Genomic DNA, 26,757 nt, shown 5'->3' on the forward strand with positions numbered 1-26,757 from the left:
CATACTGACATCAGCACTGCGTTACCAAAGTTGGTAAAAGTGACACAGTGTTCCTCAAACAACAGGAGATGTACAAAGGATCAGTCCGTTTGGTTCAGCACTTCATAAGTCAGGCTGCAGATGCCCTGTGATTTGCCTACCAGCAAGCAGAGTTGGAGCAGTTGCACCAGCACAAAATCTTTCTGTCTATCCACAGGAAGTGCTGGAAATACTCAGCAGGTCTGGCAGTATCTGTGGAGAGAGAAACAGAGTTAACATTTCAGGTCTGTGACCTTTCATCAGAGCTCTGAGTATTTCCAGTACTTTCTATTTCAAATTTCCAGCATCTGCAGTACTTTGCTTTTATTTCTGTCTGTCTACCCTAGCTGTTTAACCAAGCTTTTTATTAGCTGCCCTAATAGCTCCTTATTTGGCTCAAATTTTGTTTAATAATGCTCCTGTTAACTGTCTTGGGACATGTAACTATGCTAAAGGTGCTACATAAATGCAAGTTGTTGATGTTGCTGTTATCGGGTTTTTCAAAATAGATGGCATTCTTAGTGTACAGTACATCATCAGCTGAACCCATGGGGCACTGCAAGCACTGTGCAACATCCCATGGCATTCAACAACAGAAAATGATATCACAAAATAGCTATTTAACTGTTCTGCAACCGCTGACAATGAATCAGAGGCAGGTAAAAGCCTGGTTTCCAAAGAATGAGGACAAGTTGGATTGTTGGCTCTTCAAGGAGGTGGATTAAATGGGAATATAAACTGTGAGGAGGACACTGAGGTTGCTAAGAGATATAGACAGGTTAAGTGAGTGGCTAACAAGGTGGCAGCTGCATTCGAATGTGGAAAGTGTGAGGTTATTCACTTTGTTTGTAAGCATGCACAACGGAATATTTTTTTAAAGATTTGAAACTCCTAAATGTGGGTGTAGCCATACATGGTCGGCATCCTACCATCTACAAAAGGTGATGGACACGCTGCAAACAATCCATTTAGGTGGGGTGTCTTCTCTTGGTGCACCTTTGCTGATGGCTGTGAAGGTCAATCCTTGAGAGGCAGGTTCTGCCACAAGTGCCGCACGTGAAGATAACAGGAAAAGGAGCTCAATAATTTCCATCTTCGCTGTCTGTGGGTATACGGGTATATCCTGGCAGGACAAAATCACAAATATGGCAGTCCTCTCAACTAATCAAATAGAGGTGACTTTGGTGGATCGGACACGTCTGCAGGGTGGAATACGGTCACATATCCAAGGACCATCTGAGTTCAGATACAACCATGATCTAATGGAATAGTGGAACAGGCTCTAGGGGCTGAATGGTCCACTCCTGTTTCTATGGATTAGAATATGGACCTTCTGCAAAAGGAGATATTGGGCTGGATTTTACAGGATCCCCAAGGCGGGATTGGAGGGGAACAAAGTATTGCAACGTGTGGTCCAGCTATCTTCCAAGGGGCGGGATACGCCCACGACAGCCTTCCCACCCAGAGGTCAAGTGAGACCCTTAAGTGGTGTATTAACGGTCAATTAGGGGAAGGTGACTGTAAGCCCCAGGAAGTGGCAATAATGACCCTGGAATACACCCCACAGAGGGAGAGGGTCTGGTAGCAGCCTTCTCCGCCCTCCATTCACAAAAACCCAAGAAACAGGAGCAGGAATAGACCACAGTGGCACAGTGGTTCACACCGCAACCTCACAGCTCCAGTGACCTGGGTTCAGTTCTGGGTACTGCCTGTGTGGAGTTTGCAAGTTCTCCCTGTGACCTGCGTGGGTTTCCTCCGGGTGCTGCGGTTTCCTCCCACATGCCAAAGACTTGCGGGTTGATAGGTAAATTGGCCATTGTAAATTGCCCCTAGTGTCGGTAGGAGAATTAAGGGAAGGTGGGGATATGAGAGGGAAAATGGGATTAATGTAGGATTAGTATAAATGGGTGGTTGATGGTCGGCACAGACTCGGTGGACCGAAGGGCCTGTTTCAGTGCTGTATCTCTCTATGACTCTATATGGCCCGTTAAGCCTGATTCTCCCATTCAATATAATCATGACTGAGCTTTGGCTTCAATCCCACTTTCCCACCTGCTGGCCATATCTCTTGATTCCCTGGGAGACAGAAAATCTATCAATCCCAGTCTTAAATGTATTCAACAATGGAGCATCCACAACCCTCTGGACTAGAGAATTCCAAAGATTCACAACCCTGTGAGTGTAGTAATTTCTCCTCATCTCAATCCTAAATGATCAGCCCCTTATCCTGAGACTGTGTCCCCGAGTTCTAGATTCCCTCACCAGCGGAAGTAATCTCTCAGTGTCTATCCTATCCAGTCCCTTCAGAATCTTGTATGTTTCAATGACATCACCTCTCATTCTTCGAAACTCCAGAGAATATCGGCCCAATTTACTCAGCCTTTCATCATAGGACAACCCCCTCATCCCAAGGACCAATCTAGTAAATCTTCGCTGTACTGCCTCCAGTGCAAGTATATCCTTTCTTAAATGTGGAGACCAAAACTGCACACAGTATTCTATATGTGGTCTCACCAAAACCCTGTACAATTGTAGCAAGACTTCTTTATTCTCGTACTCCAATTCCCTTGCAATAAAGGCCAACATGCAGGTGCAACAGGCGGTAAAAAAGGCAAATGGTATGTTGGCCTTCATAGCGAGAGGATTCGAGTACAGGAGCAGGGAAGTCTTGCTGCAATTATACAGGGCCTTGGTGAGGCCACACCTGGAATATTGTGTGCAGTTTTGGTCTCCTTATCTGAGGAAGGATGTTCTTGCTATAGAGGAAGTGCAGCGAAGGTTTACCAGACTGATTCCTGGAATGGTGGGTCTGACGAATGAGGAGAGATTGAGTCGGTTGGGATTATATTCGCTGGAGTTCAGAAGAGTGAGGGGGGATTTCATAGAAACCTATAAGATTCTAACAGGACTTGACAGGGTAGATGCAGGAAGGATATTCCCAATGGTGGGGGAGTCCAGAACCAGGGATCATAGTCTAAGGATACGGGGTAAACCTTTCAGGACTGAGATGAGGAGAAATTTCTTCACCCAGAGAGTGGTGAGCCTGTGGAATTCGCTACCACAGAAAGCAGTTGAGGCCAAAACATTGTATGTTTTCAAGAAGGAGTTAGATATAGCTCTTGGGTCTAAAGGGATCAAAGGGTATGGGGCGAAAGCGGGAACAGGTTACTGAGTTGGATGATCAGCCATGATCATAATGGATGGCAGAGCAGGCTCAAAGGGCCAAATGGCCTACTCCTGCTCCTATTTTCTATGTTATCTATGTTTCTATGTCATTTGCCTCCTAATTACTTGCTGTACCCTCATACTAACTATTTGGGTTCCTTGTACAAGCACACCCAAGTCTCTTTGAACAGCTACACTTACAAGTATCACACCTTTTAAAAAATATTCTGCTTTTCTATTCTTATGACCAAAGTGAATAACTTCATACTTCCTCACATTATACTCCATCTGCCATCTTGTTGCCCACTCACTTAACCTGTCTATATCTCTTTGCAGCCTCTCTGTGTCCTCCCCAGTGCTTACCTTTCCACCTACCTTTGCATCATCAGCAAACTTAGATACATTACTCTCTGTCTCTTCATCCAAGTCAGTAATATAGAGTGTAAATAGCTGAGGCCCCAGCACTGATCCTTGTGGCACTCCACTATTCACCACCTGCCAACTTGAAAATGCTCCATTTATACCCACTTTTGCTTCCTGTCCATTAACCAATCCTCTATCTATGCTAATATAATACCTCCAACTCCATGAGCCTTTATCTTGCCTATTAACCTTTTGTGTGGCACCTTATCGAATGCCTTTTGGAAATCCAGGTATACTACATCTACTGATTTCTCCTGCAACACTGACCTGTTAAATTTAACATGGCCATGGCTTTAATTAGGATATCTGTTCCAATATTCAAGGTTCTTCTCTCCATTGAATGACCTCCCCCACCGCCCCTTGTTGGTTCCACTATAGCACTTACAGAACTTCCCTGTCCTGCAGTGTAGCTATCCCATTGGGAGCCCACCCTGCGTATGGGATGACTCCTAACCCAGGTAACTGAGTTTAGATTTTGGCGGGGTTGAAGGGTTGGGTGGAAGACCCGTCCACTGGAACACCACCACTGGGAAGAGAATCCCAGCCGTGAGGGCCAAACTGTGAAAGGGAAGTCACGTGTAATAAATTTATTGGAGCCCTTTGAGGAAGTTACAGATAATAACAGAAACAAGAAGAATTTCCATTTATATGGTGTCTTTAACTTAACACCCAAATGGAAATAGATAAGGAAACAGAAGCTAAGACATAGAGGGAAAGTCTAGATGGAGTCATTAAGAGATTGGGTGAAAAGATTGGTTTTGAGAAGGTTTTTAAATGGGTGAAGAGGAAAGGAAAGTCAGTGCAGGGAGGGAGTTGCTCAGAGCAGGGTTGAGATAGCTGAAACTTCTTCCTCCTCAATGATGTGACAAAAATAGTGGGGATGGGTGAATGGACAAAATGGAAGCTTCAGAAAACTAAAGTGTTTGAGGGGAGAATATAAAGCTGGAAGAGGCTACAGAGTTAGAGGAGGATGAGGGGAGTTGAAGATCACGAGAAGCACATTAAATTCAATATGTTGTGGGACAAGGATCCAGTAGGTCAGTGAGGACAGAATGAGCAGAACTTCATGCAACACAGGGTACAGTTGGTGTAATTAAGATAAGTTGGAAGGTGGAGGGATGGTAAGCAAGAAAGGAGCAGAGCAATGGATTATTCGAGTGTAGAGGTGAGAAAAACATGGACATGGGTTTCAGTGGTGGAAGAGCTAAGGTGAATAATGCTGCACCAATGAAGATAAGTAGTCTGCAGGCTTTGAAGCTGGGCTCTGATTAAACAGGTCTACACAAGGTTTTACATGGTCTGATTCAGCTTGAACGAGTGTCCAGGAGGAGGGATGGATTCACTGGGAAGAAACTGGAATTTATAGCATGGGCCAAAAATAATTGGCATCATCTTTCCTAATCTGGTGGTTATATGGGGAGGTAGCGGATATTATCTACTGGGATTTCAGGATGGCAATTGACACTGTCCTACAAAGCAGACTGACTCACACTGAATAATGGTAAAGTATTAGGCCAGACTATTCTATAGTTGAAAAGTAGACAACAGAGTTTGTGGGAAAGTACCAGAGTGGAAAGTGGTTGTCACTTTAGTCCCACAGGGGTAGCCGCTGCAGTTGGTAATTTTGCAGGTGACTTAGAGGATGAAATATTGTTCAAGTTGTCTCACGTTTGCTGATGGCACCAAATTGAGTGCAGTGGCCAATGACAATAAACAATGTGCAATAATTCAAAAGGATCTGTACAGGCTCGTTTAGAGACAAATGCTATTCAGTAAAGATAATTATTAAATTGTGACATTATATAGATCAAGCAGGATTGTGGTTAACTTATTAATTGGCAGTGCTTAACGTTAACAGAGTGGGAAACAGATGTGGGATTCTGGTGCCTAGATTGTTAAAGCCATCAGTTCACAACTCCTCAGATACTGAAGCAGTGCGTGCCCGCATGCAGCAAGACTTGGACAACATTCAGGCTTGGGCTGATAAGTGCAGGGAATAATCATCTCCAACAAGAAAGAATCTAACCATCTCCCTTGACATTCAATGGCATTACTATTGCTGAATCCCCCACCATCAACATCCTGGGGGCTACCATTGACCAGAAACTTAACTGGACCAGCCACATAAATACTGTGCGTACAAGAGCAGGTCAGAGGCTGGGAATTCTGCAGCAAGTAACTCACCTCCTGACTCCACAAAACCTGTCCGCTATCTACAAGGCACAAGTTGAGTGTGATGGGATACTTTCCACCTACCTGGGTGAGTGCAGCTCCAACAACATTTAAGAAGCTCGACACCATCCAGGACAAAGCAGCCCGCCTGATTGGCACCCCATCCACCACCTTCAACATTCACTCCCTCCACCACCGACGCACAGTGGCAGCAGTGTGTACCATCTACAAGCTGCACTGCAGCAATGCACCAAAGCTCCTTTGACAGCACCTTCCAAACCCATGACATCTACCACCTAGAAGGACAAGGACAGCAGACATAAGTGAACAACAATGCTGTGATGATGTATTTGTCAGTATATTAAATATAATCATTTAAATATATGTTTATTCTAACATGTATGTCATCAGGCAGTGATGCAATATTACCAGTTTATTATCAGTTCTCTTTGCACAGTCAGTTAGCACCTGTATGCTGAAGTAACAAGTCTCCGTTAAAGCTCTGTATTCAAACTCTGAGCCTGCCCTTCAGCTCCATTTGTATTAATCTAGAAAGAGATAATACAACAGCCACCAGATGCACGTTCCCCTCCAAGTCACACACCATCCTGACTGGGAACTCTATCGACATTCCTTCAGTGTTTCTGGGTCAAAATCCTGGAAATATCTCCCCAACAGCACTGTGGCTGTACCGATACCACATGGACTGCAAAGATTCAAGAAGGCAACTCACCGCCGCTTTCTCAAGGGCAATTAGGGATGGGCAACAAATTCTAGCCTTGTCAGAGACACTGACATCCCATGAATGAATTTTTTTAAATTGCAAAGGATGAAGAAAGCATGTAATATATTGGGATAGTGGAAGGGTCACTTAAAGGGATGCTGCACTGGAAAAATCAGGAAAATTGACAGCCATCTTACCTGCATCCGCATCCCGGCTTCATGACAGAGGTGTCTTAACTGGCTTGAGGGGTTTGTCTGGGATTTCAGGCACACAGTCTCAGGCTGTCAAATTTCTGATGCTAAGAGAGGTTTTTATGGTCCTTCTTGAATCCTTACAGTTACTGATCTTCTGCGTGCACAGTGTTTTTGCATGTACACTGCTGGCACCCAGCTCGACCTCGCCACCGCCTCTCTTGACTCCTCCACTGTTGCTAATTTATCAGACTGTTTATCTGGCATCCAGTGTGCCAAAATTTCCTCCAATTAAATATTAGAAAGACTAAAACATTTTCAGTCCCTGCTCCAAACTCTGTTCCTTAGCTACTGACTCCATCCCTTTCCCTGGCAACAGTCTGAGGTTAAGCCAATCTGTTCGCAACCTCGGTGTCACATTTTACCCAGAGATGAGTTTCCAACCTCATATTTGTGCCATCACTAAAATTGCCTTTTCCCCCCTCTGTAACATTGCCTACTTCACCCCTGTCTCAGCTCCTCTGCTGCTGAAATCCTCATTCATGCCTTTGTTACCTCTAGACTTGACTATTTCAATGCCCTCTTGGCTGGTCTCCCACATTCTACTCTCTGTAAACTTGAGGTCATCCAAATCTCTGCTGCTGGTGTCTTAACACACACCAAGTCCAGTTCCCCTATCACCTTGTGCTCACTGACCTACACTGGCTCCTGGTCAAGCAACATCTTGATTTTAAAATTCTCATCCTTGTTTTCAAATCCCTCCACGGTCTCCTTCCTCTCTATCTCTGTAATCTCCTCCAGACCCACAACCCTCCAAGATATCTATGCTCCTCTAATTCTGGCCTCTTGAGCAACCCCGATTTTAATTGCTCCACCATTGCAGCCTTCAATTGCCTAGGCCCTAAGCTCTGGAATACCCTCCCTACACCTCTCCACCTCACTTTCCCTCTTAAAACCAACCTCTTTGACCAAACTTTGGGTCATCTGACCTAATATTTCCTTACATGGCTCAGTGTCATATTTTGTTCTCCTGTGAAGTGCCTTGGGATGTTTTGTTACATTAAAGGTGCTATATAAATCTAAGTTGTGTGAGCAAAGCATAATATATAATATATACTGCCACCAGGTCCCTGAATCCCTCAATAATGGTTGCAATCTTGATCCAGGTGTATCAAAATTGTTAATTCATCTTGGATTATGATCCACAGTGATAAACTGATAACTACCATGACTTGGATCATCAAGCGCATTGCATTGACAGCAGGAGAGGGAACCTTACGAGTGACGCCCAGTCTGCACTAGTTAAATGTGTACCTTTGCTGCACATGCTACTGATGTTGCTAATTCTGGGACGGCAGACTCATGCCCCATGATTGTACCACAAAAGGTTGATTATGGCAGTAGTGGGCTCTGCACTGAATCACACACTAGGACACACCTTCCAGTGTGTTGCACGCAGACTCAGTGATCTGTTGCTGCAGGCACGTTATCCTCTGCATAGTACCCTGAGCGAGCTTTGAATCCCAGAACATCACTGCACAGTTTGTGACCATGCAGGAGCTCGGTTGCATGATATCTGGTCTTACCTCAGCCTCCACCCTCTGCCCCTCCCTCCTTTAAATTGCTAAGTGATCCTAAGTGTGACTATGTTGGTGCTGCTGAGGTTGGTGAAGCTGGAAGTATTAGATCTGACGGATGGTCCTGCACTGACTTCCCTGCTTCTGCCACCTCTGCAAGAAGCACAGAAAGGACATGCAATGTAGGACTGGCCACACATGCAACCTGTGGAGGCACTCTGAAGTTGTCATGCAGATGCTGCTAAATGTTTCATTTATTACAAAAAGCAGTGAACCTCCTGTGGCAATGCTCAGCTTGTACACTGTAATGACTGCAGCGTCTCTGTTGGCACGGTGCAGCTGTGTTTTAATGTCACGAAGATTGATTGCTGCAAACTGGGACATCCTGAAGTCAGTTCGAGGTTAATTGCTTTTTGGTGAGAGCAATTTGCAGATTGGCAGGTGCTTGTAAATTCTTAGCTTCAGGTTAGAAGAAACCAACATGATACCCAGTGCAGTAAAAACTCACTATGCTGAATGTACAGCTCACTCAACATTTGTACAGAGAAAGGCCAAGCTATGTTGTTGCAGATGGTGCATAACCCTTCATCAGAACTGAACTGTGTCTCGTTCCCTTTTTTTACACACTCTTGATGGGCTTGGCTTTTTAAAATTCATCCACCCCTAAACTAAATAGTCTGCTCAGCCATTTCAGAAGGTATTACAGAGTCAACCACATTACTATAGGTCTGGAGTCACAAGTAGGCCAGACTGGATAAGGACAGCAGGTTTCCTTCCCTGATGGTCATCATTACTGAGACAAGCTTTTTATTCCTGATTTATTTTATTAACTGAATTGAAATTCCCCAGATGCTATGGTGGGATTTGAACTCATGTCTCTGGATTATGAGGTGGGCCTGTGTATAAATAGATTAACAGCAGTGCCAACTACAGGATTAGTCAGGCAATATGGTCTGTATACCTGCTTCAACATTACCTGTAGAATTCAATGCCCCTGCAGCCTATCGCATGAACAATTGCTCTTCAGGCATGCAGACTGTGGTGGCTGGGTGGGGTAGGTATCGCCTGTTACACCAGCTAATTAAATGCCAACATATCCTGTAAGAGAAAAACTAGTGACAGTACAGCAGGAGCTCACTGTGCAGTAATCTTGTACATGACAGGATATGGCTAGTACCATTACAGCTCCTGCCAAGTTATTTGAATACGTGTTCCATCTTTAATACTTATCAATTTGGACAGAGAGGGAGTACAAGGCAGAATTCCTAAAATGTGTGTCATTAGATTAGGAGATAGCAGAGGGGAGGTGGAAGGAGAAACTGGCAGACAGAACTGGCAGATAGAAGTGCAATGTTTTTACTAAAATTACAAAGGTACAGAATAAGCATATTCATTAAAAAGGAAGGACACTGCTAGTAATTTTAGGATGCCGTGGACAACTAAAGAGGTGAGAGACCAATTAAAATTGAACAAACTGCTTATTAGATAAATAATAATGGAAGACAAACCAAAGGAGAATGTGAAAATATAAGAGTTAAGGAGCGTGGGAACAGGAGAAGGCCATTAAGGCCTTTGAGCCTGTTCTACCTTTAATTATAAAGGTATAACAGCAAAAAGAAATTAAAATAAATTGAGACCCCTGAGAGAAGAAATTCGTCAATATGTAGATGATGATCAAAAAATGGCAAAGTTATTTAACAAATACTTTGCATTGCTCTTTACTGAAGAAAGGGATATTGGAGTGGAGGTGTGAATCCTGAAATGGTTGAGGGTGAAATGGTTGATATTATGATGGATGAAAGGAAAATTTGAGATAAGGTAGTTAGGCTAAAAGAAGGCAAAACATCAAGGCCCAGTGGGAACCATCCTCAGATCCTGAGGGGGATTAAGCAGAAAATTGCTCAGGCCCTTGAGATCATATTGCAGGGTTATATTGAGTGTGGACATGTGCTGAGGATGGGACAGTGGCCAATGCAATAGCCATTTTTAAAAAGGGGGACAGGGTTAATCCAGATAATTACAGGCCAAATCCAGATAATTACAGGCCAGTTATTTTAACATTTGTTGCAGGGAAATTTTGAGTCTCTAATTTAGGATGAAATTCCCACGTATCAAGATTAAAGAGAAAATTGCATGTATTTCAAAAGGGAAAATTGTGTTTGACATTTCTCATAGTATTCTTTGAGGAGGTAACAAGAGATGGTATATGGTGGAAATTTGGTGGATGTAGTGTACATGGACTTTGACAATATACCACATGGGAGATTACTGGAGAAGATTAAGGAGTATGGAATTAGAGGGAAGATAGCTGACTGGATTGAAAAAATTGGCTACAAAAGAGAAAAGAGAGCAGGAGCTATGGGCAATATTTTGCTGTGCTTTGGAAGTGGGTTATGGTGTTCCACAGTGTTCGGTTCTGGAACCACTTGTATTCACTGTGTATATCAGTGATTTGGATATAGAACTAGATGGAGTGGAGTCAAAATTGCGGATTATATCAAAATAAAAAGTACAATTAATTCTTTAGAATACCAAAGAAAGCTGCAAAGGAATATTGATAAGATACAGGTAGCGGGACAGGTTCACAAGATGTTAAAGTCACCTCAGTTGATAAGGTCACAAAAAAGCTATGGAATTCTAGGTTTTATCTCAAGAGGTATCAGTCTAGAAATTGTTCCCAAATTGCTGGGTCAGAAGTGCACATTTTGGGTAAGGACAAACAAGAGGTGTCCTTTGCCCACATATGAGGCAGGCAATAGGTTCTTTGCATATGCAAATATGGGGACTGATGACTGCTTGAGGTCTTCACTCAACATTGGTTGGCTCTGAGAGAAGTAATGCCATCACTAGCTGTACTCAGGGAAACCAACCCTGAAGATTGCCTGCACTAAACAGGTAATTTACTCACGTGTAAACCACCATCCCGATTGCCACTGCTTCCAGTAACTCCAATTGAGATCCCCAATCTCCAGACCATGGTCCGAGCCTCCAGTTTCCTCCCCTACCTCCCAAGATCCTTGACCTTCAGGCTTCGGCCTCTAATCCTGCCCTCTCAAAATCCCTGACCCTGTGGTCCACGTACCGCCAATCTTCCTCCCCCCCCCCCCACCCGCCCACGACCCATGTTCAATGGCCTGAAGTTCCTCCACTTACCTGCTAGGGGATCTTCCCACCACACCATCTGTATGAGAATGAGATTCAAGCCCCAATACCCAGGGTTCCTCGGACCTCACCATTTATATGCAGAGTAAATTCCCTGCATGGGGGAAGCACCCAGTGGGTGATTATCTGTTGTTGTACAGCTGTGGTTGAACGGTAGTATATTTGTCTCTGAGGCAGAATGTTATGGGTTCAAGCCTCACTCCGGGGGCTTGAATCTATAAACTAGATTGGCACTCCAGTGTGGTACTGAGAGTGTGCTGTACTGCTGGAGGTGCCATCTTTCAGATGAGATGTTAAACTGAGGCCCTGTCTGCCCTCAAGCGAATGCAAAAAGATCCTATGATACTATTTTGAATGAGAGTTCTCTCCAGTTTCCTGCACAATATCTATTCCTCAACTAACACCCAAATTAGATTATCTGGTTGTTATATTGTGGGACCCACATTACAACAGACCCTACACTTCAAAATACTTAAGTGCCTTTAGGCACTTGAGGAGATCCTGAGTTTGTGAAAGGTGCTATATAAATGCAAGTCTTTCTTTCTCACTCTTTACAGGATGCGATAATAGATACCTGAGAGTAAGCATCATTAGTGGACCTGTGTGACAAACTCTGTATTTTGTTAAAACATTCTGACCATTTGTTTGCTTTTTGCCTACAGGTTTGGATCAAAGTATTCAAACTTCTTCCTTGAACATATCACACTTCCCCCTTGATGGCACAACCAATTTGTCTGATATTTACCCACTTTACAAGCGATCAGCACGGAGTACGACCCCTAGAAAAGGGCAACAGGAAAACAGCTTGCTGGCTATTTACCAGAGCATGAAGAAATTGAAAGAAGTACTACTGTCTTGCGACTCTCTTGTTAAAATAACTAATTATGTACTTCGAAAAGGTTCAGGGAAAAGTTTGCCACTGGATTTCTTCCCGCTTGCAACCTGCGATCAGAAGCTCAATTACCAGCTTACCAAAATTAATCCACTCAATCTGGTTAAAGTTAAGATAAAGCCACAGTTACTTTACCAAGTCTTACTGTTCCTGAAAAGGTTGGACTTGTTGCTAGATATACATCAAGCAAAATCGTTCTCCATTGTGAAGAAACTGTTGGTTAATAAGGAACAAATAGTATTGGGAATGACAGGTAAAAACAATAATAAGCATGGTACATATTTAATTATGATATTGCTTTCAGTCTGAGTAGATTTATTGAGCATACGAAATTCATGAACATATTTGGTATCTGTCCATAAATATGAATCCCATTTGGGATCATCTGAAAGTCTAGGACAGATGCCAAAGAGAAGTAAAAGTGAAAGACAATCTGAAATCATTGGACTCACAGACTAATCAGTTATTTCAGTGTTTTTCTATATGCTAAAAAAAAGTTGATTTATCAAGTGAGTTGAATTAAGCAACTAGAATAAAATGGTGCTGGAGACTTTTCCAGCACAATTTGAATTCAACTATCCAGTACTATGAATTAAGTGACTGAACTAATCGGAGTAGACTGTACACAGAAATGTACTTACCTCTTAACTGCCCATTGAAGCAACCTGGCATGCCACTCAGCTGTATCAAAACCACTCCACTTGCAGCAAATCAATGTGGCAAGGGCAACTATGGATGGGTAATTAATGCGATCTTGCCAGTGACGTCCACATCCCAAGAATGAATTTTAACAAGTGTCCCTTAGTGTGGATCATTAAACTGTTGTTCCACCTGATTCACCCTTTGTGTTTCCCCAGCATTTCCCATGCTTTTTCAGCTTTCCAGCATTCGCGTTTTTCTTTTCAAAGTAAAATTAATGTTGATCCTTTTTTTCAAAATGTGAAACAGATGTTGTCTGAGGGGTTACACCCTGTTTCTTGCATCTGATGATACAAACTAAATCCTAAAATGAATGGTTCATTGTTGAATAGTTCCTGCAATGGATTTTAAAATGAGGCCCATGTTTGACTGCTACTGAGAAGTACCACTGAGTAATTCAGAATGAATTCTAACTTGTCAACAATATACATTTAGAGGTATCATCTGATTTTTTACAACAATCAACACATGTACAAGTTATTAAAGAGCTTGTATGTATTCAAGCCCCACCCCAGGGACTTGACTAAATAATACAGGCTAACATTTGATCGCAGTACTGACGGAGTGCTGTACTGTCGGAAATGCTGTCTTCTGTATTGGATGTTAAACCGTGGCCCCATCTGTTCTCCCAAGTGAATATAAAATATTCCATGGCATTATTCAAAGGAGTTGTCACAATGTCCTGGCCAATATTTAAGCCGTCAATCAATGTCAGTAAAACAAATTATCTCGTCATTAATGCATTGCTGTTTTTGGGATCTTGCTGTGCACACATTGACTGCTGCATTACCTACATTACACTTCAAAAGTATTTAATTGGCTGTGAAGCACCTTGAGACGTCATGAGGTTGCAAAAGCTCTATAGAAATGCAAGTCTTTCCGTTTTTTTATATATAAAAGAACTATTTCAGAGCTTGTGATATATTTAGTGGAATGAATAAAAGAATGAATGAGTGAGTGGGTGAATTAATGAACTTATGGACCATTGATACTATTGAGGTGATTTTCATATCACTCCTAAATCTGCTGCACGACAGTCAGATAAAGATTCACCAGAACATGTACTATCTCAAACTTGTTCACTGTACACTAGATTTAATCACATCTTAACTAATGCATTCGTTCCTTGCATGTTAAATTAGCAATGATTACCTGTGCTATTCCCCTTAAAGTGCTTTGTATAGGATCTCATTTGAATAAGCAACAAGATCTTTGGAATTCTCTACCCAGAGGGTTGTGGACACTCCATTGTTGAATACATTTAAGGCTGGGATAGATAGATTTTTGGTCTCTCAGGGAATCAATGGGTATGGCAAGCGGGTGGGAAAGTGGAGTTGAAGCCTTAGAGCAGCGATGATCGTTTTGAATGGCAGAGCAAGCTCAATCGGCCATATAGTCTACTCCTGCTCCTATTTCTTGTGTTCTTGTGGATTGTAACTCAGTGAACTCAGTGATTCTCTTCATTCTTGTGCTATTCCTTGTGGCTGTAACTGTTTCCTGCAGTATACTGTACATCAGATGTGTTATGTCTCACAATTGTGGTTTTGGTTAATCAGGAAGACTGCTACATTGTTAGATGACATTCTTAACAGCTGAGAGCTTCTACGCTTTTCTTTAGTTCTTTTAATTCAGATTCTGGGAACTGAACGTGCATGAGCCAGCTCCCAGCATTAATGCAATGAGTTCACCCTCACTGATGTTATTTTAAGAGTTTAATTAAGTCAGCATGATTTCTAACAAGAAGTTTTAGAGTGTAAGCTTCCATTGACAGCAGCTGCCTCCTAATGTTACCACATGAGTAATGTTAGGATCAATAAGGCAGCTCAGAAATGGTACGTAAGACTAAAGTAAAGCCTGTGCTGTCACTTGTTACATCCCAAGGTTCACAGACCATATAAAGTTGAGCATAAAGCGTCTATATGGGAACAGGAGTAGGCCATTCAGCCCCTCAAGCCTGTTGCACCACAGCTAGATTGTGGCTAACTTGTACCTCAATTCCACCAACTCACACTTGATCCATACCCCTTGATACCCTTGCCCATCAAAAATCTATTGATCTCAACTTGAAAATTTCAATTTACCCAGCATCTATTGTCTTATGGGGTGGGGAGGGAGGGAATCAAATTTCAAATTTCCACTACCTTTTGTCTGAAAAAGTGCTTCCTGATTTCACTCCTGAATGGCCTAAATTTTAAGCTTATGCTCCCCTTATTCTGTGCTCTCCCACCAGAGGAAATAATTTCTCTCTATATACCCTATTGAATTCCTTTATTAGTTCAAACCTTAATTAACTCTACCCTCAACCATCTAAATTCAGTGGAATACAAACTAGGATAATGCAACCTGTCACCACAATTTGACCCTTTAAATGCTGATATAATTCTAGTGAATCTCTGCTATAAACCAGCCAAGGCTAGTATATCTTCCTGAGATTGGTGCCCAAAACTGCACACACTACTCCAAATGGGGTCCGAGCAAGGTTCTGTACAAACAAAGTATTACTCCCTCTCCTTTGTATTCCAGCTCTCTTGTCCCAGATTTTATACAAAAGATAGGAAACAGATAGACGGAAGTAGAAAGAGAAACTGGTCCATCAAGCCAATCCCATCCAGGCATGGTGTGACCCATGCACATCATCAACCCTTCCCCCTCCCCTTGTCCGAAGGCACGGAACCTCCTGGGAGAGGTAAAAGCTGAGGCTAATTTAGGAAGAAATGCTGGGAAGTTCCTCTCTGATCTCTGAAGGTGATAATGATCAAGCAGTGATCAAACAAAGCTCCAGGTGACATCGGTATTGAATATCAATAATTACAACTACCCACATACCTGTTCAACTAGGAATGTCCTTGACTCTTGAGGAACTCATCCTGCTGCTATGAAGGACTTCAGTGAATCCGTAGTTAGCACACATTTTAACAATCTGTTCCAGAGGTCAATCCTTGCATTTCTATAGCACCTTTCACCAATGGCCTCCTTCTGTGCCGTTATGACTCTATAATTCCATGACCATAGGACTTTCCAAAGCGCTTTACAGCCAATTAAGTATTTTTGAAGTGTAGTCACTGTTGTAATGTAGGAAATATGGCAGCCAATTTGCACACAGCAAGCCCCCATAGATAATCAGTTTTTGTAATGTTGATTGAGAGATAAATATTGGCCGGGACGCTAGGGACAACTCTCCTGCTCTAGTGCCATGGGATTGTTTCAGTCTGAAAAAGAAATACTGGCAGCTATTTAACTCTTTTCATATTTTATATTCATACCCTGAGTTATCCCCTCTATATTCAGCTCGAATAACCTATCCACCCAGACAGAATCTGTTTCCTTCATCACTCAAAATCTCCTTTTCTTCAGCAATTAAGCCCCAATTCCCTGAGCCTATCGTGATAACTCAACAGTTCTGAGACTTGCTATCACTCTGGCCATTTTTGGACGTTCTTCAGGGCCTTTAAATCTCCTGTCATGTGAGGGGACCAAAACTACTTCTGCACTTAAAATATTATAAGGATCTGATGGAGTAGATATAGAGAAGCTGTGTTTTCTTACTGGATATTCAAGAACAAGGGAACTTAACAACAACAACTTGCATTTATAAAACACGATTAACCTAGTAAATCATCCCAAGGCACTTCATTGGAGCATTATCAAACAAAATACAGCACCAAGCAACATAAGATATTAGGACATCTAATGTCCAAAAGCTTGATCAAATAGGTAGGTTTTAAGGAGTGTCTTAAAGGAGGAGAGAGAGGTGCAGAGGTTTCGGGAAGGAATTCCAGAGCTTAGGGCCTTGGCAGCTGAAGGCGCAGCCACCAATGGTGGGGTGATTAAAATCAGGGGTGCACAAGAGGCCAGAATTAGAGGAACACAAATATCCCGGAGGGTTGTGGGGCTGAAGGGGATTAGGGAGATAGGGAGGAGCAAGGCCATGGAGGCATTTGAAAACAGGGATGTGAATTTTAAAATTGAGGCATTGCTTAACTGGGAGCACCCGGTGTAGGTCAGCGAGCACAGGGATGATGGTTAAGCACAGCTATTGTTAAAATTAGAGCTTGGTCATCCAAGAGGGAAATTGGGAAGCAATTTTTCACACAACTGGTAGAAATCTGGAATTCCCTCCCCGAAAGACTGTGAGGTTGAATTGAAATGTTCAAGATTGAAGTTGATAGATTTTTGTTGGGTAAGACTATCAAGGGATATGGAGCTAAGGTGGGTAAATGGAGCTGACATGCAGATCTAATTAAATGATGGAGCTGGCTTGAGCAGCTAAATGGCCTATTCCTGTTCTATGCTCCTAAGTATGTACTTATTTTCTAAAAACCTGACTGTGATTACTCCATCTATACTCACTGTTTTACTACTCACATCACAGCTTGTGCGGCCACATTTGTTGCATTGCTGTAGCACCAGTGGCCCCATCTTTGATTTATCCACCTGTCTGATACAAAACCATATAAAATACTTAAAAATAAGTGTTTGAATTAATTTTAACCAACCCATTCACTAAATCTGCATGTATACCTTATTTTTTGCTGGATGATTTGCCTGAATGCTTCTGGTATTCCATGTTATTTCTTTCTATTCTCTTCGCTTTCGCGGCCTCAAAATGGCTGAAAGTGAACAGGACCCACAAAAAGTCTTATAAACCAGGTAGAGTACTGCTGAGAACGTGACTTCAATTGGTTTAAACATTAATAGTACCCACCAACCTCCGACAGTGTATAAGTACGGGAGTGCCAGTGCATGCTATTTATTTGGAACATCTCAGGTACAGTCCAATCCTTTCCTTTCTATATCTCAGCAATGGGACAGCTCCTGTAATGAGTGTGTCGGTGAGTTTAACAGCTGTGTTCTTTATTCTAAGTGAGTGGATTTGATGGGACAGGCCCTGAATACAATAGTCTATTTTCAAAAATATTGCCATTCTTGACAGAAACTCTTGTTTATAAGTTTTATTGAAGATTATAATTACCCTCTTTTTCAGTGTTTGATATATGAATAAAATGGATAGAAGAGGTAGGGAGAGGGAAGGAGGTGATACACATCAGTAATGGGCAGTTTGAAAATAATCTGTTGAGTGATATCAGGCCACATAACTGTTCCTTTAATGAGAAACAGGAGGTCATCTGTTGCTATCAAAATCATGACAAGCACAGTCTGAAAATAACATTTACTGAATGGTGTGCTGTGGAGAATGACAGACAGTCTTGCAGTTTGTGTTAAAGGTGGAACTTTACGTCTTGTGCATGAATGCATTACTCACTGAAAGACATCTGAAGTCTCATTGTGGACATGGGCAGGTTCGGAATTTAGTAGTTTATTTTGTGTGGCCCAGAGTGGGTCTTGATATGGAAGCAAGAAAGAGGCAGCAGCAGTAACCACAGAGAGATGGTGAGAGCAGTGAAAATAATAGGCATCTCTCTTTCTCTGTCATCTTACCAAAGATACATATAAACAGAAGGAGGAGAATTAAATAGCAACAGGGTCAATCAGTAAGGTTTGTCTGGGAGGTGAGAAATGGGAGTGGTTATTCTTTTAAGTGAAAAGTTGGACAAACAGTTAACCAGGGTTGCATAGTGATTATGTTCCTAGACTAGGAACCCAGAAGGCCTGGATTAATAGCCAGCGAGAACATGAGTTCAAGTTCCACGTTTGTAGTTTGAGAATTTGAATTCAGTTTGGAATAAAAGCTGTTCTCAGTAACCGTGACCATGAAATTGTTGGAATATAAACAAAAAGTGCCGGAAATACTCAGCAGGTCTGACAGCATCTGTGGAGAGAGAAATAGAGTTAATGTTTCAGGTTTGTGACCTTTGTAATTGTTAGATTGTGATAAAAACCCAATTGATTCACTAATGTCCATTAGAGAACGAAACCTTACATATATATCTTTACAGATTTATGTGACTCCAGTACTACACCAACATAGTTAAGTGCCCTTTGAAGTGGCCTAGCAAGCCACTCAATTGTGTCAAACAAGTAATAAATGCCAACAACACCTAAATTCCAGGAATGAGTAAAAAGAATTAAGCAGTGGGGCCTGATACTCAGCCACTGTTGGGAACACCACTGCTAATATATAAGCCAAGTATCCTGAACAGCAGAGGGACAGTCTATGTCCTTAGTCCCAGTCTTGGGCTCCGTTCCACTGATTGTCATCCTTGAGTAACTAGGTTTTTGGTTATAAAACAGGATGACTTGTGTGTCCTCTCCAGGAGGTTAGCAATACCGAGGAGACTAGTGAAGGACAAAATGAAGCAGTTACTGGGCATCAGGCTAGAAAATTGGCCAAAACCCCACAGCCCATGTTGCTAGAGGGGGAGCTATCAGACTTACCATAAGTAAGAGAGAACAGTTGATTGAAAGGTTGAGAAAGATGGTGGGTAATTGTAATAATGGCAGAAGGGCAGGTTAATAGGGTGGTGAAAAAGGCATATGGGACACTTGCCTTTATCAATCGAGGCATAGATTACATAAGCAGGGAGGTCATGTTGGAGTTGTACAGAACTTTGGTAAGGCCACAGCTGGAGTACTGTGTGCAATTCTGGTCGTCACATTATAGGAAGGATGTGATTGCATTGGAGGGGTGCAGAGGCGATTCACCAGGATGTTGCCTGGGATGGAACATTTAAGCTATGTAGAGAGGTTGGATAGGCTTGGGTTGTAAAAGAGAAGGTGGCATTGCACTATTGATCAAGGAGTCAATTACTGCCATAAGGAGGGATGATACCTGAGAAGGTTCCTCAAATGAGGCCATATGGGTAGAACTTAAAAACAAAAAGTGGGCAATCACTTTACTGGGAGTGTACTACAGGCCTCCAAATAGTCAGGGAGAGATAGAGCAGCAGATATGTAGGCAAATCTTAGAGAGGTATAAAAATAATACGGTAATAATAGTAGGGGAATTCAACTTCCCCAATATTAACTGGGATAATCTTATGGCAAAAGGCTTAAAGGGGGCGGAATTCTTAAAGTGCATCCAAGAGAGCTTTTTGAGCCAGCACGTAGAAAGTCCTACAAGAGAAGGGGCGGTACTGGACCTAATCTTAGGGAATGAAGCTGGACAAGTGGTAGGAGTATCAGTGGGGGAGTATTTTGGGGATAGTGACCATAACTCTGTAAGATTTAAGGTGTTATGGAAAAGGACAAAGATGGACTGGAAATAAGGTACTGAATTGGGGGAAGGCCGATTTCAATATGATAAAACAGGATCTGGCCAGGGTGGACTGGGAGCAGCTACTTGTGGGAAAGTCTACATCAGACCAGTGGGAGTCATTCAAAAAGGAAATATTGAGAGTTCAGGGCCAACATGTTCCTGTAAAGGTGAAGGGTAGGACCAACACGTCCAGGGAACCCTGGATGTCGAGGGATATAGAGGATTGCATCAGGAAAAAAAAGGAGGCTTATGGCAGATTCAGAGGGCTGAAAACAGTGGAACCACTAGAGGAGTATAGAAAGTGTAAGGAGGTACTTAAAAAACGTAAGTAGGAGAGCGAAGAGGTGGCATGAAAAAACACTGGCGGGCAAGATAAAGGAAAATCCCAAGGCGTTTTATATTAAGGGCAATAGGATAACCAGGGAAAGAGTAGGGCCTATGAGGGACCAAAGTAGCAATCTGTGTGTAGAGCCAGAGGACATAGGTGAGGTTTTAAATGATTACTTTTCATCTGTGTTCACTATGGAGAAGGACGATATAGGTGTAGAGATCAGGGAGGGGGATTGTGATATACTTGAACAAATTAGCATTGAAAGGGAGGAGGTATTAGCGGTTTTAGCAGGCTTAAAAGTGGATAAATCCCCAGGCCCAGATGAGATGTATCCCAGGATTTTTGTGAGGCAAGGGAAATTCTGAGGGGCAGAGATATGTGAGGGGCTCTGACACAAATTTTCCAGTCCTCTCTGACCACATGAGAGGTGCCAGAGGACTGGAGGACAGCGAATGTGGTACCATTATTCAAGAGGGGTAGCTGAGATAAACCAGGTAATCACAGGCCAGTGAGTCTAACATCGCTGGTAGGGAAACTATTGGAAAATAATTCTGAGGGACAGGATTAATCTCCATTTGGAGAGGCAGGGATTAATCAAAGATAGTCAGCATGGCTTTGTCAGAGGGAGATCATGTCTAACAAATCTGATTGAATTTTTCGAGGAAGTGACTAGATGTGTAGATAAGGGTAAAGCATTTGATGTAATCTACATGGACTTCAGTAAGGCTTTTGATAAGGTCCCGCATGTGAGATTGGTCAAGAAGGTAAGAACCCATGGGATCCAGGGCAGTTTGGCAAATTGGATCCAAAATTGGCTGAGTGGCAGGATGCAGAGGATGATGGTCGAGGGTTGTTTTTACGATTGGAAGGCTGTGACCAGTGGTGGACCCTTGCTGTTTGTAGTGTACATTAATGATTTAGACGTGAATATAGGAGGTATGATCAGTAAGCTTGCAGATGACATGAAAATTCGTGGTGTTGTAAATAGTGAGGAGGAAAGCTTTAGATTACAGGATGATATAGATGGGCTGGTAAATTGGGCGGAGCAGTGGCAAATGGAATTTAATCCTGAGAAGTGTGAGGTGATACATTTTGGGAGGACTAACAAGGCAAGAGAATATACAATGAATGGTAGGACCCATGGAAGTACAAAGGGTCAGAGGGATCTTGGTGCACTTGTCCTTAGATCACTGAAGGCAGCAGCACTGGTAGATAAGGTGGTTAGGAAGGCATATGGGATACTTGCTTTTTTTTAGCCAAGGCAGAGAATATAAGAACAGAGAGGTTATGATGGAGCTGTATAAAACAGTTAGATCCCAGCTGGAGTACTGTGTGCAGTTCTGTGCACCACACTATAGGAAGGGTGTGATTGCACTGGGGAGGGTGCAAGGAGATTCACCAGGACATTGCCTGGGCTGGAGCATTTCAGCTATGCAGAGAGACTGGATAGGCTAGGGTCCTTAGAGCAGAGATGGCTGAGGGGGGACCTGATTGAGGTGTACAAAATTATGAGGGGCATAGATAGGATAGTTAGGAAGAAACTTTTTCCCTTAGCGGAGATGTTAATAACCAGGGAGCATAGATTTAAAGTAAGAGGCAGGAGGTTTAGAGGGGATTTGCTTTTAAAAAATTGTTTCACCCAGAGGGTGGTTGAAATCTGTAACACGCTGCCTGGGGGGATGGTAGAGGCAGGAACCCTCACAACATTTAAGAAGTATTTAGATGAGCACTTGAAATGCCACAGCATACAAGGCTACGGGCCAAGTGCTGGAAAATGGGATTAAAATAGATAGGTGCTTGATGGCCGGCATGGACACGATGGGCCGAAGGGCCTGTTTCTGTGCTGTATAACTCTATGACACCAGTATGACTCTATAGTCAACATGCTAGAAAGTTCCAGGTTCATTCCCCCATCTGTGCTCAGTGAACTAAGGTGTTTATGAGGTGTTACTAGGTGTTGTGATGTTACAATTGATCCCAATTGGATGAGGGAGAAGGAAATTCAGATGTGGCTTCTGCTCCTGATTGCTGTTCACTGAACCCAGCTGGAAAGTGTGAATGTTTGGATACCAGCTGAGGGCAGCATTGGGTTTGCTGGTCTTCGCAGTCGCATTTCCTGCATACTCCTGCTGTCGAGACGAATAGATTAGATTAGGTACCATAGGTGCACCTGGGACTGAACTCCAGTAAAAGTTGGCGACTTTGGGGGAGAAAAAAGGGGAGAACATTAAATAAAAGAGAAGGAAGTTAGCAATCGTGAATGTAAATGAAATAGAAACAGCGCTGTTCTGTTAGTGACCTGTTAAACAGGCCAAGTGGAGAGAAAGCTCTGCGTGGTCATCATCCCTTCATGGCTAGTTAGTTCTTTGTTTATTTATATCTCTTGTCTCTATGTATGTTACAACAGCAAAAAGAATCCAGGCAATGTTAGTTCTCAAAACTCCCACCAGTAATGTACCTTCCAGTATATTTTTCCCCCGACTGCCCTGCTGGTGCTGACACCTGCTGTCCGAGGAGAGCAGCTTCATCACAAATTAATGAACTCAAAGGAAAACTATCTGTTAGTTAGCTGTTAGGATCACATTTGATCCACTTTCTGCACTCTTACATAGGAGCTGAATGAAAGTTAACCTGAGATAAACTGTTTCTTGCTTAATACTGTTGCTAGGATTGATCCAGTTATTCATACCTTTGGGTAAATGCACAGTTTAAAGAAAGCAAAGATCAGACGTGCCCTTTGCTTTTAAAGTCTTTGGGAAACCTGCCTTCAGGTCACTCATTCCCATGTTCCACTGTGTAAGGTATAGTTATTCAAAGGTAATGGTAATATCAATTACTGAAACTTTATATGTTACAAAATCAGCAACTGATAAAAACTGACTGTATTCTGATCAGCCTCATGTTCAAACCGTGGGTCAATGGCAATCAATTTTCTTCCCTTTAGATGAGACTCTGATACCACTGGTTTTTCACAGTTGGTTCAGATGCTTCCTATTGATACTCACTTATCTACAAAGCATTAATAGACTGTTTGCTTTGTGGTATTTCTAACCTCACAATGACTGTAAAAATTATGTGAACTGACTTTTTTCTTAATAGCATCTTCTAGCTCTCTTTGTCAAAGAGAAGCTGAAATGCTAACTTTGTTTGGATTATAATGGGAGTCTAGCAGAGCATCAGTATATTTGTATGAAAATTCTCTGATGAAAATCAACAATCTAATAACAAGCCAGTGATGGAAACTTACTTCATATGTGTCCTACTTTAAAAATATCAGCCTGTCTGCAGAAACATCAGCAACAAAGGGTCACTTCTGTGGTATCTACTGCCGCTCCCTTCCACATAGTTTAGGTGTCTGCTTGGCTTAGTGGTAGCACTCGTGCTTCTGAGTCAGAATGTTAGGGGTTCATGTCCCACTTTAGAGACTTGAGCACTTAATCTAGGCTGATAGTTCAGCACAGCACTGAGGGCGGCACAGTGGCGCAGTGGTTAGCACCGCAGCCTCACAGCTCCAGTGACCCAGGTTCAATTCTGGGTACTGCCTGTGTGGAGTTTGCAAGTTCTCCCTGTGTCTGCGTGGGTTTCCTCCGGGTGCTCCTGTTTCCTCTCACATGCCAAAGACTTGCAGGTTGATAGGCCATTATAAATTGCCCCTAGTATAGGTAGGTTAAAATACATTCAGAGCTGGGAGGGCTATCAACTGAGCCATGGCTGACATTTAAAAAGCACTGTAATATTGTGTGATACCTATAGCAATGGACTTGGTATAGGTGGGAAATACTGCCACTGGGTGCAATCAAACTGAGTGAAGGTTGTAATACCTCGGCTGCTGGTTGCAATTACAGCAAGAACTTTAGTGATCAAAAAAATGGATATATGGAACAATAACAACTTGTATTTATATAGATAAAAGCAAAATACTGCGGATGCTGGAAATCTGAAACAAAAACAAGAAATGCTGGATTCACTCAGCAGGTCTGGCAGCATCTGTGGAAAGAGAAGCAGAGTTAACGTTTCGGGTCAGTGACCCTTCTTCGGAACTGACAAATATTAGAAAAGTCACAGATTATAAACAGGTGAGGTGGGGGTTGGGCAAGAGATAACAAAGGAGAAGGTGCAGATTGGACCAGGCCACATAGCTGACCAAAAGATCACGGAGCAAAGGCAAACAATATGTTAATGGTGTGTTGAAAGACAAAGCATTAGTACAGATTAGGTGTGAATATACTGAATATTGAACAATATAGTGTCTTTAATGTGGTAAAATTCCCAAGCCACTTCACAGGAGCATTATCAAGAAAATTTGACATGGAGCCACACAAGAAGATATTAGGGGCAGATGACCAAAAGCTTGGTCAAAGCGGTAGGATTTAGAGAGTGTCTTAAAGGAGGAAAGTGGGGTAGAGAAGCGGAGAGGTTTCAGGGGAGAATTCCAGAGCTTTGGGTCTTGGCAGCTAAAGGCACGGCCACCAGTGGTAGAGCAATTAAAACTGGGGATAGTCAAGGGGCCAGAATTAGAGGAGTACAGATATCTTAGAGAGTTGTGAGGCTGGAGGAGATTACAGAGATAGGGAGGGGCAAGGCCATGGAGCAATTCTAAAACAATAATGAGAATTTTAAAATTAAGGCATTGCTTAACTAGAAGCCATTGTAGGTCAGCGAGCACAGGAGTGATGGGTGAATGGAACTTGATGTGAGTTAGTTTAGTTTAGTTTAGTTTAGTTTAGTGATACAGCACTGAAACAGGCCCTTCAGCCCACCGAGTCTGTGCCGACCATCAACCACCCATTTATACTAACCCTACACTAATTCCATATTCCTACCACATCCCCACCTGTCCCTATATTTCCCTACCACCTACCTATACTAGGGACAATTTATAATGGCCAATTAACCTATCAACCTGCAAGTCTTTGGCATGTGGGAGGAAACCGGAGCACCCGGAGGAAACCCACGCAGACACAGGGAGAACTTGCAAACTCCACACAGGCAGTACCCAGAATTGAACCCGGGTCGCTGGAGCTGTGAGGCTGCGGTGCTAACCACTGCGCCACTGTGCAGCAGAATTTTGGATGACCTCAAGTTTATGGAGATTAGAAGATGGGAGATTAGCCAGGAGTTTGTTGGTACAGTGAAGTCTAGAGGTAACAAATGCATGGATGAGGTTTTCAGCAGCAGATAAGCTGAGACAGGGGCAGAGTCAGGTGATATCATAAAGGTGGAAAAAGGCGATCTGGGTATGGTATGAATATGTGGTCGGAAGCTCGTCTCGGGGTCAAATAGGATACAAAGGTTGCAAACAGTTTGGTTCAGCCTCAGACAGTTGCCAGGGAGAGGGATGGAATGGATGGCTAGGGAATGGAGTTTGCGCCAGGGACTGAAAACAATGGGGAGATTTCTAACGGGCAAGGGAAGGCAGGTTTGGGTTCATGCAGGGAGTTAAGTCCCCTAAAAGTGATGTCAGGTCGGGATCCTGACATCATGCCAGCCTCTTCTGGGTTTCACTTAGAAGGGTTTGCAGGTGAGCAGGGAACCCTCTTAGAGGTTTTAACCAACCATTCTGGCTTTTACAGCCAGCTCACCTGTTTCCTAAGCTGCCAGAAGCTCACCAGGATCAACCAGGTTGCGCAGAGCTGGAAATGCTTCTTTAGTGAAACTGACAGGCTGGAAAGGCTTTGAACAGTGAAACCGAAGAACTGCAGCCATGGCCAGGTGAGAGGCTGCTGCTCACAGCACTCCTTCACTCAGAGAATGCTTTCGCTACTTGACAGGTGATTGCCAACTTCTTGGAGGTCAGTTCACCTGTCTTGCACTTCACTTACTTTCTGCTGCACTTCTTTGTTGCCAGCCTTCATTGTGGTATGGGAGCAGCTTATGCAGCTCTACTTTGCAACTCTGATCAGGAAAAAGAGAAGCATCAACACCAAAACCAACAACAGCAGCAACAGCAACAACACCTTCTACATGGCCACATGTCACTCCACAGGGCAGATGGGATGAACACAGAGATCCAGCTCCAAGGAGGCGAGGCAGAGGATCAGTTCTCTCGACATGTCTAAGCACCAGTGCCTCAGGAGGCTCTGGCTTTCATGGCAGGTTATTGTTGACACCTGCAACCTCCTGGAACAAGACCTCCTACCCAGTGGAGCAGCTGGGCACGCATTGCCAATGGCCAACAAGGTGCCAGTCACTGGAGGGCCAATCCCACCCCACCCCGGGTCTTCGCCCCTCTCCGAAGTTCTCTCCT

The 26,757-nt window shown here is 43.0% G+C and overlaps 1 protein-coding gene across 3 annotated transcripts in view; it reads left to right on the forward strand.

Moving 5' to 3' along the window:
- The window catches only part of LOC137352386 (inactive cell surface hyaluronidase CEMIP2-like), a 162,758-nt gene that overhangs the window by 8,421 nt on the left and 127,580 nt on the right, over positions 1-26,757 (forward strand). For all 3 annotated transcript variants that reach the window (XM_068017718.1, XM_068017720.1, XM_068017719.1), the window contains exon 3: positions 12,095-12,577. In XM_068017718.1, coding sequence (XP_067873819.1) covers positions 12,095-12,577 — 483 coding nt within the window. The remainder of the gene's footprint in view (positions 1-12,094; positions 12,578-26,757) is intronic.

Source organism: Heterodontus francisci, chromosome 38 (assembly GCF_036365525.1).
Source record: "Heterodontus francisci isolate sHetFra1 chromosome 38, sHetFra1.hap1, whole genome shotgun sequence".
In the NCBI taxonomy this organism is placed as follows: domain Eukaryota; kingdom Metazoa; phylum Chordata; class Chondrichthyes; order Heterodontiformes; family Heterodontidae; genus Heterodontus; species Heterodontus francisci.